The sequence below is a fragment of the Hemibagrus wyckioides genome, linkage group LG11, assembly GCF_019097595.1.
Source record: "Hemibagrus wyckioides isolate EC202008001 linkage group LG11, SWU_Hwy_1.0, whole genome shotgun sequence".
NCBI lineage: Eukaryota > Metazoa > Chordata > Actinopteri > Siluriformes > Bagridae > Hemibagrus > Hemibagrus wyckioides.
In genome coordinates this window covers 15,764,679-15,790,285 of record NC_080720.1, presented here as the reverse complement: position 1 = coordinate 15,790,285, position 25,607 = coordinate 15,764,679, and the positions used below count along the sequence as shown (strand labels likewise).

General features: G+C 41.0%; 1 protein-coding gene across 2 annotated transcripts in view; it reads right to left on the bottom strand.

The window, feature by feature from the left end:
* chchd6b (coiled-coil-helix-coiled-coil-helix domain containing 6b) overlaps positions 1-23,522 on the bottom strand; it is a 45,107-nt gene extending 21,585 nt beyond the window's left edge. Inside the window, exons 1-6 of one of the 2 annotated variants that reach the window (XM_058404149.1) lie at positions 23,326-23,522; positions 17,246-17,339; positions 16,969-17,011; positions 13,593-13,737; positions 8,195-8,218; positions 6,715-6,798 (exon numbers count right to left, since the gene is read on the bottom strand). In XM_058404149.1, coding sequence (XP_058260132.1) covers positions 6,715-6,798; positions 8,195-8,218; positions 13,593-13,737; positions 16,969-17,011; positions 17,246-17,339; positions 23,326-23,409 — 474 coding nt within the window. In that variant the 5' untranslated portion in view covers positions 23,410-23,522. The remainder of the gene's footprint in view (positions 1-6,714; positions 6,799-8,194; positions 8,219-13,592; positions 13,738-16,968; positions 17,012-17,245; positions 17,340-23,325) is intronic. The other variant, XM_058404150.1, reaches the window with a different exon arrangement.
* Between the last annotated feature and the right edge of the window lie 2,085 nt (positions 23,523-25,607).

Here is a 25,607-nt window from a genome sequence, read left to right as displayed (position 1 = left end):
GCCCCTAGGTGTGAATGAGTGTGTTTACATGTATGTGCTTGATGCTCTGTGATGGACTGGCATCCCATCCAGGGTGTATTCCTGCCTCTCACTCATGTTCCTGGTATAGACTCCAGATACACTTGCAGCCCTGACCAGTACAAAGCGTGTGAGCTTCCGGAGACTCAACTGCACATACACAGAGCATGTCTGCGGTTCTGATCCCCTTTTGAAAGATATACTATATTCTGTTAATAAGAAAACCAAGTTTATTCTATCCAGTAGAAATTTCATTCAGATAGTCTTCTACAGCGTTAATGGATTCCTGCAATGATGTCCATATGAATTCTTCATCTCCATGAACTAATCCATCAGTCTGATTATTAACAGACTAATATCCTTCATATAAAAGTAGCTAGTGTTTGCTAGCTAGTGTTAGTGTAGCTAGTGTTTGCCAGTGTTTGAAAGTGTGTGCATTGCAGTCTAGATTGAAATTGGAGAGGCGAATGTGTAGGACCCAGAAGTAACGCTGGCACAGGGACCCTTCACCACTTCCAGCACTGACAGCATCACTTTTATTTTACATTCTCTAACTTGATTCCTTTTTTTCTCTCTCCACCGTTCCCTCCTGCTGCAGTTCGCTCTCTCGCTACAAGTTCATAGTGGCACGAAGGACGTGGGTGTTGACAAAGTACATCTTCAGCTCAAGGTCAGGGCTTTTACTTAGAGAGTCGCTGAAAGAGTGCTTTCGTAACAACATCACTGCGGTGGCTTTCAGCCGCTGACTCATTAAACACTATGCAGCCCTAATTTCTTGAAAGCACAACAGGAGTCATCTCTCGCCATCTCGGACTCCGGTTGTATTTATTCGAGGACCGCGCTCTGTAAAGCAAGACTGATAAGCACAGCACCTCAAAGTGGAGCAAATTGGATTACGTCCACAACCGGCTTTCGTCCAGCCGCACATGTATGAACGCAGCCAAATAGAAAACAAACCGGTCAGAGCAGTCTAAAAAGGTCTTCTTCAACATTTCTCCTTGAAGGAGTGCTGCTATGCAGTGGTTTTCAAGCACTGGTGAAGCAGTGTCTCATCAAAGCCAAACAGCTGGGCATAGGTAAGGAAGGGCGGAAGAGTTGGTGTTACTGCTGTTGTCCTTCGGCTGCTCCATGTTCGGGGTCGCCACAGAGGATCATATTTGATTCTGGCACAGGTTTTGTACAGGATGTCTTTCCTGATGCAACTCTCCTGTTTTATTCAGGCTTGGGACTGGCACTGAGATTTAACCCCTTAGTGGCTGGATTGATTCCCAGGCTCAGAATCAAACCTGGGCCATGGTGGTGAGAGCCATAAGGCAGAAGAGATTTAAAGACACACAAGCTTGGATGGCTATGATATTAGTCTCTCTGAATATGTTAAATTTTCCTACATCCATAGAAGACACCATGCAATCTGTCATCATGATCCTTTTTTTTTTTTTTTTATTTTTTTTAATTAGCATGTCAGTTTGCTGGCTTTTTCTTTTCACGCTACTCATATGCACTCATTGAGCACTTATCAGGAATGTCTATACACCTGCACATTCATGCATTTATCCAATCAGATAGATTGGAAAAGGCCAAGTGCTTCATCTGCCCAGTTTTGTTAAGCTCTACAGTAGTTTCAGACACCTGCACTTGATTGACAGGAGTGAAACCCGATGTGGACTTCTCCTGTTTTAGCAAGTCCACCTCAAGGTTCAACATGTTGTGCAACATATTCTCAAACCACCACAACTGTACAGAGTGGTTATGTGAGTTACTGTAGCCTTTCTCTCAGCTCAAAGCAGTGTAGCCATTCTCTTCTGAACTCTGAAATAAAAAAGCCTTCTCTCGCCTACGGAATTGGATGGGTTTTTTTTTTTTTTTTTTTGGCACCATTCGGTGTAATCTCTAGAGATTGTTGTGTGTAAAATCCCAGCAGATCAGCGGTTTGAGAAAAACCAGCTTGTCTGGCACCAACACCCATGTCACTGAGGTTACATTTTCTCCTCTATGCTGATGTTTGATGTGAAGCTCTTGTACCTGCATCTCGTATCTTGACCTTTATCTGCCTGATTTTATGCAACGGATATGGATAATTGCATGAATGAGCAGGTGTACAGGTCTTCATTATAATGTGGTGGATGAGTGCAAGCTTCTCTACACACATATAAAACATGAATGTGGAAGGCATACACTTATCAGCAATATACATAAAATGGTGCTTTATATTTATTTGAAATATATAGCCTTTTTACACTAAAGTGTAAAAAATGTAGGGCCGGATCATAATATTGAGAACATAACGTCACAAATAGTTAGATAACTCAGTGTTGGAGTATTTCCACTACAAGCAGCATAAGTACATTTCCATGCAATGAATAAATAAATATTTCCATTAACCAGCTACTTGTTTCAGTAAGTAGCAGTGCGGCATGACAAAAACATTGGTCTACCTTTTCTTTTTCACCTAACCAGATCAATATTATTAGAATCAAACAAACCAATGTGGTCAGACCCTGTTCGATATTTTTAATTAGTCTAGAAGGCACAAAGGTTCACATGGACCTGTCTGGATAATAAGCAGAATCCCTCCAGGATTCTGTGATTATGTGATCTTAAAATCAAGCAAACTCTATGATATTTAAAGGAGCTTGCAATTTTTCAAAATTACAGCAGATTTTCTGCAGATCTGGGGCAGGACCTGCTGTATGACATCATCACAACACAACAGCCAAAGCAGTCTTTCATTCACGTGCAACAAATTTGAGTATAGCTACATTAGAAAGTAATAACCTGTGTGTTATCACTGGTAGGAGTTTAAAAGAAGAATCCTGTGCTTGTACTTTTGCCACAAAAAAAAAATTCACAATTTTTAAAAAAAAGCTGCAGCAAAATCAAACATCTTTGGCCGACACAACCACAAAATACAAAGAAAAAACAACCTGGAATTCCTGGAGGGACTGAAAAACAGCATCTCACTGCAGCTAAAGAGGATGAAAATAAGACAATCAGACATCCATGGCTGCGTTTATCAATGATTATGAGCATGAAAAAGTGGCACTCTAGTGTTGAAAACTGAAAATGAGAATATTGATAATATGCAAGACTGGTTTAAAGTTACACATTACTGCTATCTTTTTTGTTGTTATTGTTCTTGATTACCTAGCTTAAATCAATAAGTGATAGGGATAGAGATCAAGATCAAGAGTATTGTCTGTTGAATTAATATGATGAACCAATTCATCCATCCATATGTACATGTGTTTGGACTGTGGGAGGTAACCGGAGTACCCGGAGTAAACTCCACACAGAAAGACCCCTGCCTGTTCAAACCCGGGATTCGAACCCAGGACCTTCTTGCTGTAAGGCAACAGTGCTAACCACTAAGCCACCATTCAATTCATAATATTTATCAAAATAATTCAACAGAACTTCACTTCAAAAAAGCATCAAACATTATTATATAACAATAATTCTATTGGAGCAAATACCCAAAATTCACATGGGTGTTATACTGATTCCTTTCGTAAGGAACTTTTATTTACGTAACATACTTTTAAATGTAGCTAGACTTTTCCAGAAACAAGCAATCCATTGTTTGTTTCTTTTTTTTTTTTTTGCATCGTTGCTGTTAAGTGACGTTAGCTGCTTCCTACAAAGACTTGTTTCCAAATAAAATAAAATCTCCTTTAAAAGCTTACTCTGTATAAGATACAGAGTATAACATAACGGCACAATACAGTAAACATTGTAGATTTTCACTGTGGATTTTCCTCAGTTTCCTCAATTAGCTTCATACCTTTTTTCGGTATCTTAAAGCTTACTACTTTATAAGTTGAGCAGCCTGTAGCTTGACTAGATATAATTACAAAGTAGATCCTCGAGCACAGCTACTACAGCCTGGCTTCCAGCATAGCAATACAGAATATTAAAATGAACTCTTATAAATGTCCCAGTCACAACAACAAGCTGGTACACAGATAAAAGATTATCTTCAGAAATCTTTTCCATCTACACGTTTGTGTGGTATTACCCGAAAGTTTAAAAAGGTTAAAAAGAACAACTTATATTTATCACATTTATACAACTAAACAGTTGAAGGTTAAGGGTCTTGCTCAAGGGCCCAGTAGTGGCAGCTTGGTGGTGCTGTGATCTGAACTCACCATCTTAGAAAAAATAAAAAATAAAACACTTACCAGAAAGAAAGAAGGAAAGAAGGAAAGAAGGAAAGAAGGAAAGAAGGAAAGAAAGAAAGAAAGAAAGAAAGAAAGAAAGAAAGAAAGAAAGAAAGAAAGAAAGAAAGAAAGAAAGAAAGAAAGAAAGAAAGAAACTCTGGCTGGAAACCGGTTATTTGATGTTAAAATTTCATGCTGAATCTTTAAAATTTAAAATGGTAAGAATTTCAAAACAGTTTGCCCTTTATTTCCTCTTTTTTAGTTTTAATAGCTTAAATAGCTTTTTCACAGTTAAGAAATATTGGCTTATTGTAAAAAAAAAAAAATGTCTTCAGGTATCATAACTTATTGTGCCCAACGCTCTTCTACATCACATTTAGGGCAAGGATATTATAACAGGATGTAGGACGCAGAATATTGATTATGTTATTAGTCGTCAAGTTAGAAATAAAGCCAGAAATTCTTGTGTGTTTGTAAGTGTGCGTTTACATTTGTAGGCACATGAAGGATATAAGAACGTAAGCATGTTTAGGTATTATTGTACATGTATGATTTAGTGACTGAAATAGCTTTCTTTTTTTTATTATCCCATACAATGAATGAATGAAAAAACATGAGCCAAGAACCGATTATTATTAAAACTATGTAGAGTCAGGTGATTTGGTTTCTGTGGTGGTGATGTTAGAAACTAGCAGGCAGCATAAAGGACATTGACCACATGCCAGGTCACAGAGAGCAGCAGAAAAGAAAACTTAGCCCGGTCAGATTTATTTTCCCCACGGTATAAAGCAGCTGTTCTGTATTACCAGCTTACGATCATGGAGGAGGTGAGAGATTTCAAAAACAGTTTGCTTGCTAGGTTCAGTAGCTTTTTATTAGCTGTTGACAGGTGGTTAGCTCACCATCTCAAATCATACAAGACTGCACTCTGTCATTTCACACATCTTTAGGACCAGGATTATATTCAGACAGAAATCGTGTACATAATGAAATGAAAAATGCAACTGTCCGCCATTTAAGTCTGATCACTCAAACCACTTCAGCAGGTCTGATTCATTTTAGCCACAATGTTCCAGTGTAAGAGGTGTTTGTCTCTCCAAGCTACTTTTGGCAACTGAATTCCCTCCCAGTGGGTAAATACAAGTCAAATGTTTTTATAGTCAGTCCTCTATACAGCTCGTACACTACCAGTCAAAAGTTTGGACACATCTTCTAATTCCATGGTCTTTCCTGATGGTTGTTTCTTTCTACATTGTAAAACAATGCTGAAGGCGGCTGAAATACACAATAATGTCCTTTGAACAGTTGATATTGAGATATGTCTGCTACTGATGCTCTGTAAAGCCTTCATAACGGCTCTAATCTGAGGTGCTGTTAATTGGTGATTTCTGAGGCTGGTAACTCTAAATGAACTTCTCTGCAGCAGAGGTAAATTTTGGTCTTGCTTTACTGGGATGGTCTTCATGTGAGCCATTTTATTCATGGTGCTTGATGGGTTTTGCAAATGCACTTGACAATACTGTTCTTGCAAGAACTATTCCAGAACACCTGACCTTCGTGTCTTAAAACAACAACTGACTGTTGTTTGTTGTCATTACATATGGATTACTTAAGTCCATGTGTGTGATTTCATAGTTTTGAAATCTCCAGTATTGTTCTAGAATGTAGAAAATAAATCCCTCAACAAAAAACGTTGAATTAAAAGGTGTGTCCAAACTTTTGACTGGTAGTGTATACATGGGAATGACATGCTGTTTGCTCATGAATGGCATACAACGTTAAATAAACGTGCGACATGAAATATAGCAGGAATGCACAGGGACCATGATCACTAACTAAGCAGGACAGAAGAAGATTATTGTATGAATAATGGTTTATGAATGCTGAACTTGGCAGTGTTTAATAACAATACTGATTTTTGACATGAACAGCCATCTTAATCATAAACCACCTAAAAATTCATGGAACGAAACTGGATGTTCATATGGAATGAGCCAATTTGCGTACTAATATGAAATGCTGCTATCAAATTTCAGATTTTTTTTAAAACCAGGATAAAATCCAGATCCATGATGTTCAAAGGTCCTGGCTGTTTTTAGCACTCCACCACACCTATTAGTTTCTATTAGCTTCACTTGTTTTTCAGCGTAATGTATGCAAGTTGTGTTAGACTAGCCCTTCCCTGCACCGTCTTGACATTCCTGCAGCGTGCAATTTCAAGCCGTATCATTAGCGTGTTCCTTCTTTTGTTATCGCCTGTTTCCTTGTTTCTACCTATTGGATAGAATTAGTAGTCTGGTACTGGTTGTTGACTCTCTTCTTGTTTATCGTTTTGGCTTCAGGAATGCAGAATGAGTTAAAAACTTTAATAAAATACGCTCGCTGAATGCATATTTCGCCTCACGTTTGTGACAACGTGCTTGTAATGAAAAGGCTCGTTTTGGAAAAACAAATCCTCCCCTTTATGTAGGCTGGTTACACCCCTGATCTGTTTGCGTGTGTGTGTGTGTGTGTGTGTGCGTGCGTGCGAGTGTGTTACCTTATTCTCCATGAGCTGCAGTTGCTCTTTGTAGAATGCAGCCAGATGCTTCAGTTCAGCGTCTTTCCTCGCTAGCTGCTTGGCCTTGGAGAGACAGTGAGAGAAAAAGAAAGAGAGAAAGAGAGCGAGCCAATGAGACGTAGATAAAGACACTTACAAGTGTGTAATCTCACTTCTGCTGACATTTCCCATTTAAACAGAGTTGTAGTCCATGGAGCTTTTCAGAATTCCAACGTGATCTTGTGCCCCAGCTCTAATTACTACCTCAAATTCCTGCTTGCACCTTTCACTCCGCATGACTTCCTGCAATGTTCTGCAATGTCACTCAGTCCGGACTTGAAATTAATACAACTTCCTCACCAATATTTGGACAGTTCAACTAGCAAATCAAATGTAGTGTGAAAGAGGCTTGAGGAGCATGTTTGGGGCCTTGCAGGTGATGAATAGTGTTTTTGTAGCGTAATAGGTGAGATGTTAGCAGACATGTTATGGTCACAGTTGATCTGAGGGGCTCATGGAGTAAGCGGTGTGCGCAAGTGAATCTGGTCTCACAGCAGCACCGATACAGAAATAAACTACATGCTCTGTGCATTTACGTGGAACTGCCATCCTACACGGTGAGCAGCTGAAGTATGAACGTAGATGTACCTGAGAGAGAAAGAGACACACACAATGACTGAAGCTGCCTTTAAAAAGCCATTAAGCACACAAAGCGCTTTGCAGCATGCAAAGGGAGAGCAGGACGGAAGAAAAAAAAGAAGAAGAGGAGAAATGATTAAAATGGATAACCTGAACATGGGCGGAAAAGACAATTCTACAGAGAGAGATAAAATAGAGAGAGAGAGAGAAAGAGAGCTTTCTTGTTTGGAGAAGTTAAGCCATGCACCCTATAAGTGAGACAGAGTGAGTGCATAATTCTTGTCTGGGGGAGAATTAGAACAGGGGCCTAGGATGACAGGGCCAAATTAGATCTAATCCTTATTCTGGACCACATTTCTCCCTTTTCTTGATCTTTTTCTTCCCCCTGATGCTCACCCTTAACTTATGCAATGGAAATATGTGAAGACATTACACCTGTCCACCTGGTATGACACATAAATGAAATGGCACACAATGGGCTTGCTTTTAGAGGCCACACACACACAGACACAGACACACACACACACACATTAGCTTACAGATGCACACATAATTACATACAGTGTAATCATACTGCTCATTTTTCTTCATTCAGTTAGTGTTTGTTGGCAGGAAGGTTCCATTCACTCTACTACGCAGATGATGTGCAATTTTCTAGCTGAATAGCTCCAAAAGTGTTGTGATGGAGGTGTCATCTGTGTGTGAGTGTACGTGTGTGTCTGTGTGTGTGTGTGTGTGTACACACGCTCACACTTCCATTCTGTTATAATGCACAATGAAAACACGCCATTTGAATAAAGAGAGAGAAAAGTAAGATTAACAGGGAGCAGCTTCTGCTTACCCAAGCGTTCAGCTCAGCTGGCTGCTGTGAAAAAGCAAGGGGAGGGGAGGTTGAGAGGATAAAAAAATGGGACAGAGGGAAAAAAAAAGAGGGATATTGAAGTGTAAGAGGACAACAAGGGAGAAAAAAGAGAAGAGGAATAGAGCCAGAAACAAAAAAAAAAGAAAAGGAAGGAGATATTGGGAAAAGATACATAGGGTGAAGAAAAGGGAAAGAGAGACAGAGAAAAGAAGAAAAGAGGATGAGGTTGGGTTAGGTGCTAATTTGGTATTATTGTGCTAATATAGCTGCTGGGCTGTGTGAAATTCATCATGAAGAAAATAAAAGGGTTAAATGGAGCGTCTGAGTTATCCCTTCATGATTAAAAGGGCAGATCCCCAGCTTTCTCTGCTCTAATAAATAGCAGAACATAATGTAATCTGCACGAAAGAGATTCTTCGGCAGACACAGACCGGCTAGGCTTATCATCCCCGGTAAAAAAAAAAAAAAAAAAAAATCCCACAGCGATTCTAGTGAAAGGATTAGCAGTATTACAATATAACATTAAATCTAATAGCATTTGAGATTTCAGCACACAGATATGCAGCAAGCGTTACTTACACGTTCATTTTGCGGTGCTAAAGCCATATCAACACATAGGAGGGGAAGAGAGAGAGAGAGAGTGAGAGTGAGCGAGAGCGAGAGCGAGAGAGAGAAACTACCAGAACATTAGCAGCAGTGTTACCATATTGCTTAAGACATTTATGCACCTCTATATACAGGAGCTGCAGGTGCGTGTTCCTTTAAGACACCTGGAGAAGTTCAGTTAAAGGAGTGTGAAAAATGTACTGACTGATACTAGTGCTATCACAGCATGTGTGTTTTAGATCCAGAGACAGAGAACAGGAAGTTACCTCAGGTAGGCTGTTCAGCTCAGTCTAGACTACCTTCACTGAAGAGACAATGAGAGAGAGAGAGAGAGAGAGAGAGAGACAGAGAGACAGAGAGAGAGATGGAGTAGAGCAAGGACAGAACCAGTGAGTCCTGATGCAATACAGAATTTTAACAGCATTGTAAAGTTTCTGTAGAATTATTTCTCCACTTGGTCTGGGTGCTTGTCTCAGTCTCTGTCTCTCTCGCTCTGTCTCTCTGTGGAATTTCTGCAGTTGATAGGCAGCACGTTCTCAGTTCTCTGTCTCTTGCCTGGAGCAATCTCTCTCTCTCTCTCTCTCTCTCTCTCTGACTCACAGCTAACAAGTGAAGCATCGGCGGGCATGGTAAAATCCTTCTCTTTGCATGCATTTAAATCTCATCAACACCTTACCCTTTGCTCTGTCTCTATTTCCGTCCTCCCCTCTGTTTCTGTCTCTCCTTACACCATTGTTTCTTGGTCAATTTGTGTGTGTGTGTGTGTTGGGGGTGGGGGGTGGGGGGTTGGCCACTTCTTGTATGGAATCACTGCATTTAATGCCATTCATAAAGATCTATACTTATACATTATGTAAACTATGCAATGTGTTACATAAATATGTAAACTTAAACCCCAGACTCTCATTCCTCATTCTCATATAGAAGGCTGAAGAGAAAAACATAAGACTAAAGGAAGATGGATAAAAGTGGAAACATTTCAAACTGAAAGGAGCAAGGGGAAATCTGCAAAAGACAGAAAAATTGGATAGGAGTGGAAACGTGACGTAAGGTGTGCGAGAAAGGGAAAAGACAGAGATTAGGTAGAGTGGAAAGAGAATCTTTAAGTCACACTACATTTCACTTTTAACAGAATCTTATTATGATAGGTTTATACGGGATTCTGGCTGGGGAAGGAATTTGCTCAAGACATTTATATCTTCTACCTCTTTAATGTAGTGCTTTGGTGGATTTTGCTTGTAAAATTGATCTGAAAACCAGTTTAGAATTCAAGTTCAATTTAAAGATGACATTATTGATATCTGTGTAACAGAAATATCAGCAGAAAATTCTAAGAATGAATCAGATCTAATTCTGTAACAAGCTAACATATGATATTATACACAATGATGCACAAAGTTTTGGGACGTCTGCCTTTACATGCACATGAATGTAGTATGGAGTTGCTCTGCCCTTTGCAGCTATAACAGCTTCAACTGTTCTGGGAAAGCTTTCCACAAAGTTTAGGAGTGTGTTTATGGGAATATTTGACCATTCCTCTAAAAGAGCATTTGTGAGGTCAGGCACTGATGTTGGACGAGAAGTGCCTGGTTCACAGTCTCCTCTCTAATTCATCCCAAAGGTGATCTATCAAGTTGAGGTCAGGACTCTGTGCAGGCCAGTCAGGTTCCTCCACACCAAACTCTCTCATCCATGTCTTTATGGACCTTGCTTTGTGCACTGGTGTGCAGTCATGTTGGAACAGGAAGGGGTCATCCCCAAAGTGTTCCCACAAAGTTGGGAGCATGAAATTGTCCGAAATGTCTTGGTATGCTGAAGCATTAAAAGTTCCTTTCAATAGAACTAAGGGGCCGAGCCCAACCCCTGAATCCAATGATTTGGACGGGTGTCCAAAAACATTTGGCAATATAGTGCATGTATTTTCATGGGAAACGTCAGAAAGTAGTGTTTTCCCCATACTGCATACATTTTGACTTGATTAAATATTTCACCAATGTTCAATGCTTAAATCTGATTGCTCTTAATATTTGAAATTGGCTGGTGTCCACACATTTGCACCTGTGATTTTGTAAATAGCTTATCTGAATAAATCAGTTCATCTGGTGGTATCAGGAATAAGTCCACACAAATCCTACATATAAGCACTTATTTCTGAAATATTGGAACAACAGGAATTTCCTACTGGCCGCAGATGGACAGATCATCAAAAAAACGTAGAGAGCCAAAAAAAACGGGTTTTGAGCTCCCGTATAAGAACGTGTAATAACATCTCTATGTGACAAACATGAAAGACGCTATTGATGAAACACCAGATATTTGACCTTGCTGTGACCTTGAACCTGTTTAGATCAATTTTATCAGTTCAGATGATGATTGCATATGATTTATATAATTCCATATAAATCCTACAAACATGCAACCACCTCTACTGAAAACATAATACCTCAACTACCCAGCAGGAGAACTATAGAAATATGTGAATAAAAAATATTTCATTAAAATATCTGAAATACTGGAAGAGTTTATGTCTCATCCGTCCTTCAGTGAATAATCTCACTCGGATACTGTAGACTTACCTACCAAGTGCTGCTGCAATCATAAAGACTCTAGGGATGTTTACATGCACCTATTTTCATCAGTCTGGATAAATTCAATCTGATTACTGCATAGTCCAGAAAGTATTGTTTATATGTACCCTAAGCGTTGCAATCCGATTCAAATATTCGTTTACAGGGCTATTTATTTTTCCCAGAGAAGTGGAATTATATCTTATTATTTCAGATCTACAGTCTCCCTTTCAAACCTGATCGAAATTCTGATCATTTGACGTGCTTTCATGAAATCTTTTCAATCTGATTCAGCCATTAATCCGAATTGTACTGGATTAATTTGTTGCGTGTAAACATACCGTAAACATGATGCTTATACTCAACATCTTTTCCTTAGCGCTGATTGGCTTAGCTTTTGAGTATATAAATGTAGACGAGTGAGGATTTATAATCCCAGTATTCAGTGAGGAAGATTCACTTTTGAATGATCTCTCTCAAGTCTCAGGGAGTTTTTCCTTGCCACCATCACTGGATTTCTGTAAATCTGCTGTATGTAAACGTATATTGCTAAGGGCTTTCTAAATAATATTGAAAATTTAGTAGAGTATAATGGGTAGTATCATACCATCTCTAGTTAAAATCCATATCCTTATAGTTGCGGAAAGAAAATGAGTGGAAATCATCTCGCCTCCTAACACAAGACAGTTAATGAGAAATAAGGCTAAAAAAAGAGGTAAGCAAAATATCTGTGACATTCAAAGACCACCAGGTAGCTAGATTACCTCTCAGGAGGTGAGCCTGCCCTGGATTTAAAAAAGGAAAGACTAATGCTGCTGCAACATAGCATTTTTTTAATCAGGAATTTTCAGCAAGAACATCACTGGCTACTTACTATAGTCTCCTGTCTAACAGCTTCAGGTTCATAACAGTCAGTGTTTGGAAGTGACCACTGTATTTAGCATACTAATAAAGGTAAGTGTGAAACCGCGTTGTATTGCTACACTACAGCAGGCAGGAAGAGGTGGAAAGAGCACTGCCTGTGAAGACAGGTAAACAGAGTCAGTTCCCCTGTCGTGACAGCCTTGAATATCGCCTGTAACCATGACAACCTCAGAGAAAAATTTCAATGTTGTCTTTGTTGTCCCTGATCGATTGTTGTCCACAACTTTATTGTATTCTGGATATTTGTATGGATTTAATGGCTTTTTTTGTGTGTGTGCAATTCAAGCATCTCAGCTTGATACGATGTCAAGAAGCCACTGGTTCCTTTTTGTTCTATTCAGATGTTTTGTTTTTTTTTTGCCTGAACAAAGATCCAGCAGTAAAGTTTGATGTTAAATATTATTTATTATCAGCAGATGATGTGAATGGTGCTGTGAACCGTGCCCTATCCTATCCCTCATCCTCTCTTTATTTAATCCTGAAAGGAAACCTACTAAATATCACTGTGAAATTTGAAACGAAAGCCGATCCTGTAATTAGTTCCACATTTGGCCTGCCTGTTTATTCAGTACAACGTAATCTCTAATCCAACCCAATATAAATTCCAGTTGCATGATGTACATACAGTTTTGCAGTTATGGACCACTCCTTTACATTCCACCACTCGGAAACACAGTGTGGGAGAAAGAAAAAATTGAATGCTTCTGCTGCCATCTAGTGGTAAGTAGAACAGAGAGTGACACACCCTGACCATACAACAGGAACACTGAGGCAATCTGATCAGGCTTCAAGCTGGTCCCAAAGTTTCTCTGTTACAGCTGGTCATGGATGGAAATATCTCAGCAGCAGATAATATGACCACATGAGCAGCAGTTCTGCTCCAAATGTAAACATTAACTAGTATTGACAGCCCTGTCTGTGGATGAGCAAGCTAATGTAATCAACCGCCGTGAATAGCCTCATTACAATCCTGCACCATTATAGCGGACAAACTCGAGGATAGGAAGAAATGTCCTGCACTCAATAACCATTACGCTCACTTAAAACACCAGGCAGAGAACAACAACATGAAGCAAATCAATTTTCAGTGGGCAGAGAAACACAGATGCACATTGAACGACAGAAATACAGGCAGACAGACAGATAAGAAGAAGAAGAAGAAGAAGGAAAAAAACAGCGAAAGAAAGCCTTGCGAGCTCGGCTGACCACTGGAGGATGTTCTCATGTATTTTTAACTTGGTTCAAACAAAGTGAGCTGTGTGTATGCGTGTCTGTCTTACCAAGTTCTGCACATTCTTCTGCTCCTCTTCGGCTCTGACTCTTTCTTGGAGAACAGCAGGGTTCACATCGTCTCCCACAGACGCTTTCTCTCTGCGGGTGATACGTGCCAACTCCTCCCGCAGCAGAGCCTGCTCCAGCTCGAACCTGCAGCCCACACACACACACATACACACACACACACACCACATAACCACTTCATTACAGAGTAAAATTCTACATGGGATAGCAACACACTTCAAGGTTCTCAAGGTTCTGGGAACTAATCCTGAAATCTCCTGACATGCTTCACTACCTGGCTCAGCTCCAACAAAGAGAACTGGATACTATAACATTTAATTGGTCTAGCCAAGTACCCTAGATGCAACCCATGCTATACCATACAATTTGGATACCATACCAAGACTTGGGAAGATAGCATAAGAGTGCTGTTAGTTTTAAAATCTAATTGGAAGGATTTATTCCTGTTTATTTTTGCACAGCTATGCAGTGGGACTGAACACCTTACAGCGTAGAGAGGTTAAACAGAAACAACATCTTATGGCTAAACAACATTTGCCTGGCTGCCCTCTTTGTGTGCTAATTGTTTACTGCATGGCCTCTGTTTTGCAGGTCTCTCTGTTACAGGACTACTGGGACACATTACTAACTAGAAGTGAGATCCATGAGGCTTTTTTTTTTTTATTATTATTCAGAGATGTAGTAACGCTGGTGCAGGATTTCAGAAAACGGAGCACGTTTCAAATAGGAGTCAGTCATTTTCCACTAGGGACTCTATAAAATGCACAGACAGGATTTACTGCATTATGGTTAGGTCCAAACTTTTAAACAGGCACAGTCCACAGAGAAATTATACTCCAGATTTCCTACATCCATTATATTAGATTAACATGCACTGATCATAATTAGTGCTTTTCAGGTTCCATGGCATGTCTACAGAAGCCTAACAAGCAGAAAGCTACAGTTTCTTAGTTGTTAGTGAAGACAGTGATTTGCATGTCAGACAATTTAAAAAAAAAAAAAAAATACAGTCAAATATATTAACATAATTCATTCACTGTGTATTCTGACACCTTTCTATCAGAACCAGCATTAACTTCTTCAGCAATTTCAGCAACAGTAGGGCATCTGTTAGATCGGATCACACGGGCCAGCCTTCACTCCCCACGTGCATCAATGAGTCTTGGCCATCCATGACCCTGTCGCCGGTTCACCACTGTTCCTTCCTTGGGCCACTTTTGATAGATACTGACCACTGCAGACCAGGAACACCCCGCAGTTTTGGAGATCCAGTCGTCTAGCCATCACAATCTGGCCCTTGTCAAACTCGCTCAAATCCTTACGCTTGCCCATTTTTCCTGCTTCTAACACATCAACTTTGAGGACAAAACATTTACTTCCTGCCTAATATATCCCACCCACTAACAGGTGCCATGACGAGGAGATAATCAGTGTTATACACTTCACCTCTCACTGTTCATAATGTTATGGCTGATCGGTGTATCTAGTGTGAGAGACAGCGAGAGAGAGTGTTTCGAAGCTTTTTAATTTTTCAATACGCTGTACACCAAAAGTATCTGAACATTATACCCTAATGTAAGCCTTCCTTAAACTGTTACCCTTAGGTTTTAAGCACACAATTGTATAGAAAGTCTTTGTATGCTGTAGCATAAGATTTCTCTTCACTGGAACTAAGGGGCCATAAATGTTCCAGCATGACAAAGCCTCTGTGCACAAAGCAAGCTCTGAAGACATGTTTTTGGCAAAGTTAAAGTGGAAAAACTTGAGTGTCCTCCACAGAGCCCTGACCCCTCAATCCCACTGAACAGCTTTGAGATGAACTGGAACACTGACTGTGACCCAGGACTTCTCACCCGATATCAGTCACTGTTCCTCACTAATTCCCAGAACAGTGGAGGTTATTATAACAGCAAATGTGAAATGAGATGTTCAACAAGCACATATGGGTGTAATAGTTAGGTGTCTACACACTTTTTAGCCATATAGTGTATTTGGTTACTCCAAAAGTAAAATTGGGGAAATGATTTAATAGGGAAAAATTGGTGTTCACTGTATGCGGAAAGCACACATAACTAGTAAAGTCTTAGACGTCTTTAAACAGACCAACTGTTTTATATTTGAGTAAAAAAAAAGTTAACTAAAGTAAGTTTCAGGTAGTTTTTGTGAAATATGTTTATGATTTCTTCAGGAAAGCAAGAAACAGCTATATCAGTTACAGTATAAGCAGCAAAAGCATATGTTCCTGTCTTTTTTTTCTCTGGCTGTTTGCCAGAATTCAGCTACAGACACATGTGAGTTTTCCCAGACTGCTACACACACTTTCATCCCTCACTGGATAGTAAAACTGCTAGGTTTTACATCTGAATTTCCATCATTTCAGCGTGGAAATAGGAAAATTTGCAAGCGGGGAAAAAAGGCCTAATTTTTACTTAACATGACCTGAATCAATTATCTGATAATGAGTGGAGAAGATATGCTGAAGGCACTGCAGAGCAGGTAGAAGATTCAACCACTGAAGACTGAGACACACATTTTTCCACACCAGGGAATATCAGTGTCGAGCAGCAAACTGAAGCAGAAAATGAAAATATATAATGGCAATTATTTCAAAAGAAGCAAAGCATGCCTGGGAGATTTTAATATGATCGACAAATGATCTAGCTATTGCTGCTTTGCGTTTATATTACTGGAGATCTCTGCTAGATCCTGTCACAGCTGAGATCAAACCACTACACACTAACACACAACATCTAACCAACCTAAACTGCTGCAGGCCACATCATATCAGTCCAGAGCCTGTTCATGATTCAAACACTACACACACACACACACACACAGATGGACACACAGACAGAGACAGAGACACACACACACAAATAAACACACACACATATAGACAGACACACACACATGCACACACATACAGACACTCACACAGACAGACACACACAAACAGACACACAGATACATATACACACACAGACACATACAATCACACAGACAGACACATACAATCACACAGACAGACACACACAAACAAACACACATATAGACAGACACACACACATGCACACACATACAGACACTCACACAGACAGACACACACAAACAGACACACAGACACATATACACACACAGACAGACACATACAATCACACAGACAGACACATACAATCTCACACACACACAGACACATACAATCACACACACACACCGACAGACAGACAGACACACACACACAAACACATATACACACACAGACAGACACATACAATCACACACACACACACAGACACAGACAAACACACACACACACAGACACACAGGTCACTCCTCGGGCAAGTAAATATTACTGACCGTTTTCTTAGTTCCTCTGGCATCCCAGCTGCAGAATGTCCCCCTGGAGTTGTAAAACATGGCATGAGTGCATTACATGAGACAACAGAAGCAGCACACTCTTCATCACTGTTGGTTTATGAGTAAATGGCAGAGAAGAAGAAAATCTTCTCACGACAGAACCTGCTCAGTATAGACGAGTGTCTGACACACAGATGTACAGTTAAAGCATTAGAATGAAAGATTAGGTGAATAAACAGAGAGAAATTAGGGTCTGGAGTGAGGTGGAGGTGAATACCTGAGTCAGGCTTACGACTCTCTGCTTTTGTGGACTGGGGCTTTTCTGAAGACTCACTCGCCTCCCGCATCCTTTGACGAACATCTTCAGACAACTGTCAACACACACACACACACACACGACTGCTCTTAGTCTAGTCTATGTGAGAACAGCAGCCCTACTGCCAATTTGCCAATTCAATTACTGTGCCCCAGTAACTCTCACCCGATGGCCAGTCCAATTTTAATTGAGTAAAATGACCAATGAAAATACTAAAACAATTTATTACATGATAGAAAGAGACTCGTATTCATTTCATCTTCCATTCAATAATTTATTCACCTTCAGTTATCTTCAGTTACAGTTTTATCCTGCTCATGGTTTGCGGTGCATCCAGAGCCTATCCTGAGAGAGGCTCGAAGTGGAAATATAGCGCAGTCTATCACAGTACAGAATATCCACACAGGAGCAATCTAGCAAAGCTAATCCACCTACTGATTTGTGGGAGGAGGAATACCCAGTGCACCACCGGGTCACCTTTTTCACCTGACACTTGCCTTTAGTGTCGTAATTCAGCGGTTTAACTGTTATTTCTTTCTTTTTCTAGGATAAATCATTGTCTTTTTTGTATTCATTATTTGGGCAACGTTATTGCCTCATGGCTCCAGGTTCTCCGATCCAACCCTGAGCTGTCATGATCCTGAGTGATACGGTCATGTGGAGGCACTGCACTCCTCCGGCTTCTTCCCAAAAGCATGCTGATATGTGGACTGGCTTCTCCAAATTTCTCCTACATGTGAACAAGTGCAGGAAAGTGTGTGTGTGTGTGTGTGTGTATGATGCAATGTACTGGCATCACATCCAGTGTGCATCTGCTTCATGCCCAGTGACCCTGGAATAATGTTACTTTCAACCTCTAACTAAGGGGAACAAAAACTCAAACTCTGAACGTTCTCCTAAACTAAGAGTTTCTGCTCACTCCATCAGCAGTAAACCTTTAAAGTTACCTTTAAATGCTGTTAACACTTTAGCACTTGCTTTAGATGCTCAACATGCAGATATATTTGCTTGTTAAATCAGAACAAAGCAGCTAGAAAAGGTCAATGTATGTTCAGGCCTACACGAGACTGCACAGGACTACACGAGACTGCACAGGACTACACGAGACTGCACAGGACTGCACAGGACTACACAAGTCTACACGGGACTGCACGGGACTGCACGGGACTGCACGGGACTGCAAAGGACTGCACGGGACTGCACGGGACTGCAAAGGACTGCACGGGACTGCAAAGGACTACACGGGACTGCAAAGGACTACACGGGACTGCAAAGGACTACACGGGACTGCAAAGGACTACACGGGACTGCAAAGGACTACACGGGACTGCACAGGACTACACGAGACTGCACAGGACTGCGCAGGACTGCGCAGGACTACACAAGTTTGCACGGGACTGCGCAGGACTACACGGGACTGCGCAGGACTACACGGGACTGCGCAGGACTACACGGGACTGCGCAGGACTACACGGGACTGCGCAGGACTACACAAGTTTGCACGGGAGTGCGCAGGACTACACAAGTTTGCACGGGAGTGCGCAGGACTACACAAGTTTGCACGGGAGTGCGCAGGACTACACAAGTTTGCACGGGAGTGCGCAGGACTACACAAGTTTGCACGGGAGTGCGCAGGACCACACAAGTTTGCACGGGAGTGCGCAGGACCACACAAGTTTGCACGGGACCACACGAGACTGCGCGGGACCACACGAGACTGCGCAGGACCACACGAGACTGCGCAGGACCACACGAGACTGCGCAGGACCACACGAGACTGCGCAGGACCACACGAGACTGCGCAGGACCACACGAGACTGCGCAGGACCACACGAGACTGCGCAGGACTACACAGGACTGCACGAGACTGCACAGGACTGCACGAGACTGCACAGGACTGCACGAGACTGCACAGGACTGCACGAGACTGCACGAGACTGCGCAGGACTACACGAGACTGCGCAGGACTACACGAGACTGCGCAGGACTACACGAGACTGCGCAGGACTACACGAGACTGCGCAGGACTACACGAGACTGCACAGGACTACACGAGACTGCACGAGACTGCACAGGACTACACGAGACTGCACATGTTCAATAAAGTTAATAAAGCCATTGGTTCACTGACTTACAGTATGACCCTTTGTGGTCTCTGGCTGGACGTCCCTGTCATTAATCACTGACTCAATTACTTTAATCTCTCTATGTAGGTCTCTCCAAAAATCTATCTGATAGATTAGTTGATGAAGAAAGTCTTGAGCAAAACAAGAGGAAGTCTGTGTCACGCCAGCTCTTGCTCAATTGTATTGGCTACGCGGGGAATTTTAGAAATCAATTTTCAGACTTTTTAATGGATCTGTTCAAAAGTGTGTTACAGAAAGCCCTTTAAAACCTCTCCCTTTCTCTACTCACAGATTCTCAGGTGACAGCCTGCTCCACCGCCGTGTTTCAGAAACGAAACAAAACAAGCAGATAGTGGTTTTCTGTTATAAAATCCCGCTCTGACAGAATGACAGAATGAGGCTGTGCGGCTACTGCACATTTTCTCATTCAGCTCACGGCATACACTTGCTTTTAATTAACGTCAGTGTTAATGAGAGACACTTCTAAACTGCACTAACTTCCTTCTTTGGCTTATATAGTTTTGATGAATCGTTTGACTCATTTATATACTAATTTAGTGTTCATTATTGGTGTAATTGTCCTAATTTGTGCTTTCTATTAACATCCTCTTTTCATCATTAATTCATTTATTTTTTGTATGTATTAATTGTTTGTTTTCCTTCTCACAATTTATCACATTTTACAATTATATGGATTAACTGTGTTAATTTAACCATAATATACTGCTTTGATTGACCACCAAATGTAGGTCTTTTGCTGTCTTTCTCCTTCGTAATCACACATTATTTGGCTCTGTTTTTATTTTACAGCTATAGGTACTGATTTACTGCTTGCACTTTTTAAACCTTTAATAAGATTATATTAAGAAATGAGCTATAATTATCTATAACTGGCTCTTGTGGCTTAAACCAAACAACACGATTATGTTCTTCGATATGAGTTTTGCATGTTTTCACTGTGTCTGTGTGGGTTTCTCTCACCCTCAAGTATTTGGCCTGTAGGTGGACTGTCTAAGTGTGAATGAGTGTGTGACTATATGTGTGTGTGTAATGCCCTGAGATGAACCAGTGCATCAGGGTGCATTCCTGTCTCGTGTCCAGTGTTCCAGGAATAGGCTCTACCTCGACTGTGACCCTCATCAGGATAAAGCCGGCTACTGCAGAAGAACGAATGAACGAATTAATCATCCAGTGAATCAATTAAACAAGCTCAAACTCTGAAGAAGTGTGGTGTGTGCAGTCAAGTTATGATTGACGATCAAAGTGATCAGGAATACGACCATCACTACACCGAAAACAGACAATATTACATTTTCGAAGAACTGTAGTGAGGAATATAAATGTAGCACCACCTGTGAAATCCAGAAAATGTGAAAATAGAGATTCACAAAAGAGATATGTGTCTTTTATTTATTTTCTGCAAACTGAGAACGATAATAAAATGAGCAGCAGAGCTTTCCTTCACATGTCTTGAAAGAAGCACAGACTTGCCCCATCCTCCTCAGGTGGTAGCTGCAGTGTGATAGAGGGGTGAGAATTGGCAAGACCAAACACAAATAATCTGTAAAACCAAAAAGAAGTTAAATGCATGCTAAACAGGAGAGGCAGAATATTATAGAGAAGATTCTGTGCCAGATAGAAGTAAAAGAAATGAGCTAATTTGACTCCTGACACTTTTTAGTCATATTAACACAATCTCTCTCTGGATCTGGAGCCTATCCTGGTAACACTGGGTGAGAAGCAGGAATACATAATACAAACACATTCACACCTAACAGCGATGCATCTAAGCCAATCCACACACTGGTATGTTTTGATAGGTGGGAGGAAAGCAGACACATGGAGAACATGCGCAGGCAGTAAATCGTACTCAGGATCGAACCCAGGAGCTGTGAGGCAGACCCGCTGTGCCACAATATTAACACTAACAAAACAATCAACAAATAACAGAAATGGAATGAAGAAACAGTTTATTTGGATTATGCAATTATTAATGGCATCCCATTCTTAATCCGTAGAGTTTAATATGGAGTTGGCCCATCCTTTGCAGCTATAACAGCTTCAACTCTTCTGGGAAGGCTTTCCACAAGGTTTAGGAGTATGTTTATGGGACCATTCCACTAAAGGCACATTTGTGAGGTCAGGCATTGATGTTGGATAACTCGCAGTCTCCTCTCTAATTCATCCCAAAGGTGTTTTATGGGGTTGAGGTCAGGACTCTGAAGTTCCTCCACACCAAACTCGCTCATCCATGTCTTTACAGACCTTGCTTAGTGCACTGGTGTACAGTCATGTTGGAACAGGAAGGGGTCATCCCTAAAGTGTTCCCACAAAGTTGGGAGCATGAAATTGTCCAAAATGTCTTGCTGAAGCATTAACAATTCCTTTTACTGGAACTTAGAGGCCAAGCCCAATATCACACTTGTTGATGTAAGGCTTGGATGCAGCTGCTTGGCCATTAAAACCCATTCCATGAAGCTCTCTACAGCACTGTTCTTGAGCTAATCTGAAGGCCACACGAAGTTTGGAGGTCTGTAGCTATGGACTCTGCAGAAAGTTGTTGACTTCTGCACACTGTGCTCCTCAGCATGCACTGACCCCGCTCTGTCATTTTACTTGGCCTACCACTTTGTGGCTGCGTTTCTGTTGTTCCTGATTGCTTCCACTTTGCTATGATATCACTAACAGTTGACGGTGGAATATTTAGTAGTAGGAAATTTCACGAATGGACTTATTACTCAGGTGGCAACCTATCACGGTACCAGACTTGAATTCACTGAGCTCTTGAGAGCGACCCATTCTTTCACAAATGTTTGTAGGAGCAGTCTGCATGCCTAGGTGCTTGATTTTATACACCTGTGGCCATGGAAGTGATTGGAATACCTGAATTCAATGATTTGAAGTGGTGTAGCAAAACTTTTGGCAATATAGTGTGTTGGATTTTAGTGTAGCTGGTTGTGCACATGTTACAAGTAAACAGCAGTAAATGTACTGTAACAGCGCCTGTGTACTGCATTTCACCCCCCACCCCCAACACCAAATCTTCACTCTGTTCATCATGTCCATCTCCTCTATCTCCCCTTACATTAAACTCATACATAAATGCATACAATGGTCATCACTAATGCTTGAAAAAATACTTAATAAAATAACATTCTGCCTTCAATAGCATAACATGCTAAAGTAGAAGCAACTATAGTTGTGGCAAGTTTGTGGTGATATCTTTTTTTTTTAACCTTATTGTCGTGTCTCGCTATCATCAGCCAAACAACGAATTAGCGTTGAAAATAACCTTCTTTAACAATTCTATCATCCATTTTAATTATTTCAAATAACACCTAGTTTTAGTGCCACTGATATGTAAAGGCAGGAGGTACCTCATACTGTAGCTTAACCAAAAATGTCATAACCACCGCCATCTTGAAGAGGGCAAATTTCCAAGTTTCCAAATCTTACTCCGATTCAATTCACAACGTCAACTAGATTTTTTTCCTGCGCACTCTCATGCATTTGGATGTTATAGTAGCAAGAGAACAACTTCAGAGGAATATGTATGGGTTCAAAATGTAATGAAAATTACAAACATACAGACCCGTATCCTTGCACTGGCTTACGATCACCATTGACCCTAGCCCCTTCCAACATGGCGGATGCGTTGACTTATTATAGCAGCTAGCCTGCACCGTTTTTTCTATACAGCTTTACACTGGAGCGATTAAACAGACCGAGTTCACGTCTCTGCCGCGAAGAAAGCTCGCTCATTACCTCATACCTGGCGTCATGCTAATGCTGCATGCTAAGCTAAAAACAGTAAGGCTAGGAGAAGAGACCCAGGGGCTATGATAGCCATCACATCAACAGCATATTAGCTTGCTAAATGTCTTTGAATTTATAGGCAATAATTACGGCGCTCACCTTAATTCCTTGCAAAACAGTAACGTTGTCGTCTTCGTTCAGACCAAAAGACACCTTCCTCCCCGTACTTTCAGTGCCTCCCATGTCCTCTGATAGGAATAAATAATCAGATCTACTGTAATGTTACCAGTTTGCTGGAACAGTAGGGGTGACTTTCCGACACGGGACACTCTACTCCATTCGCATAGGCGGATTAAACAATACAAACCCAATGGCACGTTATCCTCGACCTCACGTGATGCTGTGATGCACTATGGGAAGTGTAGTGAGAAGCAGGACTGTGCACTAGACTCATCCAAGCTGTCAACCTAGACATGGCTATAAAAGAGTTAGCTTGCCGTTCAAAAATGAACACATGAAGTATTTTGGCATTTACATAAGATTATTGCTGTTAAGAAATGTCTATATTTTGGGCTGATTTCTTTAGATTGCTGATTCATGTAACCTGTCAGGCGATAACAGACATATTTATATATAAAACATTTAAATTTAAGGCAGGTAACCTAATCCAGAGCGACATACAAAAGTCTCTATCAATGAATAAATACATCAGTACTGGTTTGCTAGGTCTGCACAAAACGTGCTGGTATCTACTCAAAACTTGCTGGTACCTGTCCCCTGTCTGCTGCCAAAACAGCCCTGACCCGTCATGCACTGTGTATTCTGACAGCTTTCTACCAGAACCAGCATTAACTTTCAGCAATTTCAGCAACAGTAGCTCGTCTGTTGGATCGGATCACACGGGCATCAATGAGCCTTGGCCGCCCATGACCCTGTCGCCGGTTCACCACTGTTTCTTCTTGGACCACTTTTGATAGATACTGACCACTGCAGACCGGGAACACCCCACAAGAGCTGCAGTTTTGGAGATGCTCTGATCCAGTCGTCTAGCCATCACAATTTGGCCCTTTGTCAAACTTGCTCAAATCCTTACGCTTGTCCATTTTTCCTGCTTCTAACACATCAACTTTGAGGACAAAATGTTCACTTTCTGCCTAATATATCCCACCCACTAACAGGTGCCATGATGAGGAGATAATCAGAGCTATTCACTTCACCTCTCAGTGCTCATAATGTTATGCCTGATTGGTGTACATATCTATCTAGGTTACACACTAAGGATTCAGTCTAAATCTCTGCTTGGAGGAAATGTAGCACACAGAAACAAATCTTTTTAAACAATAAAAACAAGTTCTAGTTTAAGTATTTCAGGGAGAGCTAAGTCTTCACCTGTTTTGACCTCTAGGGGAAGTTCATTCCACTATATACTCTAGGTGCCAGAAGAGAAAAGAGTCTTGATGCAAGCATACCTTGTACCCTGAGAGATTTGAGTAGTGCTGGAAGATCTGAGGGAGCGAGATGCAGTGCAGAGAGTGTTGAGAGTTTTAAGGTAAGAGGGTGATGGTCTGCTTTTGGCTGTGTAAGCAAGCATCAGTGTTTGAAATCTGATTCAGCCACATACTGGGAGCCAATGGAGGGAGCACAGCACGGAGGTATAGCTTATGTAGCTGACACATTAGTAACACTAAAATCCAACACACTATATTGCCAAAAGTTTTGGGACACCCCTCCAAATCAGTGAATTCAGATATTTCAATCACTTCCATGGCCACAGGTGTATAAAATCAAGCACCTGGACATGCAGACTGCTTCTACAAATATTTGTGAAAGAATGGGTCGCTCTCAGGAGCTCAGTGAATTCAAGTCTGGTACTGTGATAGGTTGCCACCTGTGTAGTAATTCCATTCGTGAAATTTCCTTACTACTAAATATTCCACCGTCAACTGTTAGTGGTATTATAACAAAGTGGAAGCAATCAGGAATGACAGAAACTCAGCCACAAAGTGGTAGGCCACGTAAAATCACAGAGCGGGGTCAGCGCATGCTGAGGAGCACAGTGTGCAGAAGTCAACAACTATATAAGACTGATAGATTAAATAGAAAGCCCTATACACAGCAAAACTAAATCAAGCAGGGATCACTTACTGCCGGCTGCTTTTCGTACAATTTGTAACCAGTTTGTGTGCTGAACATTTTTTAATGTTTCAGGCGTGTTCAAAAATAGTGCTGGATAATAAATCACACATTGTTATCACACAGTTTTAATGACTCATTTCAGTCACCATCTTACAAAACCAGCATTCAGGTGTAGGATGCGATGAGGTGCAACGTGCACTGCCACAGTAAACAGGCTACAGGACTACAGGCAGGAAAATATACAATAGTTTTTGCAACTATGTACATACATGGAAAAATAACCTTTTCATGAACACTGTATGACA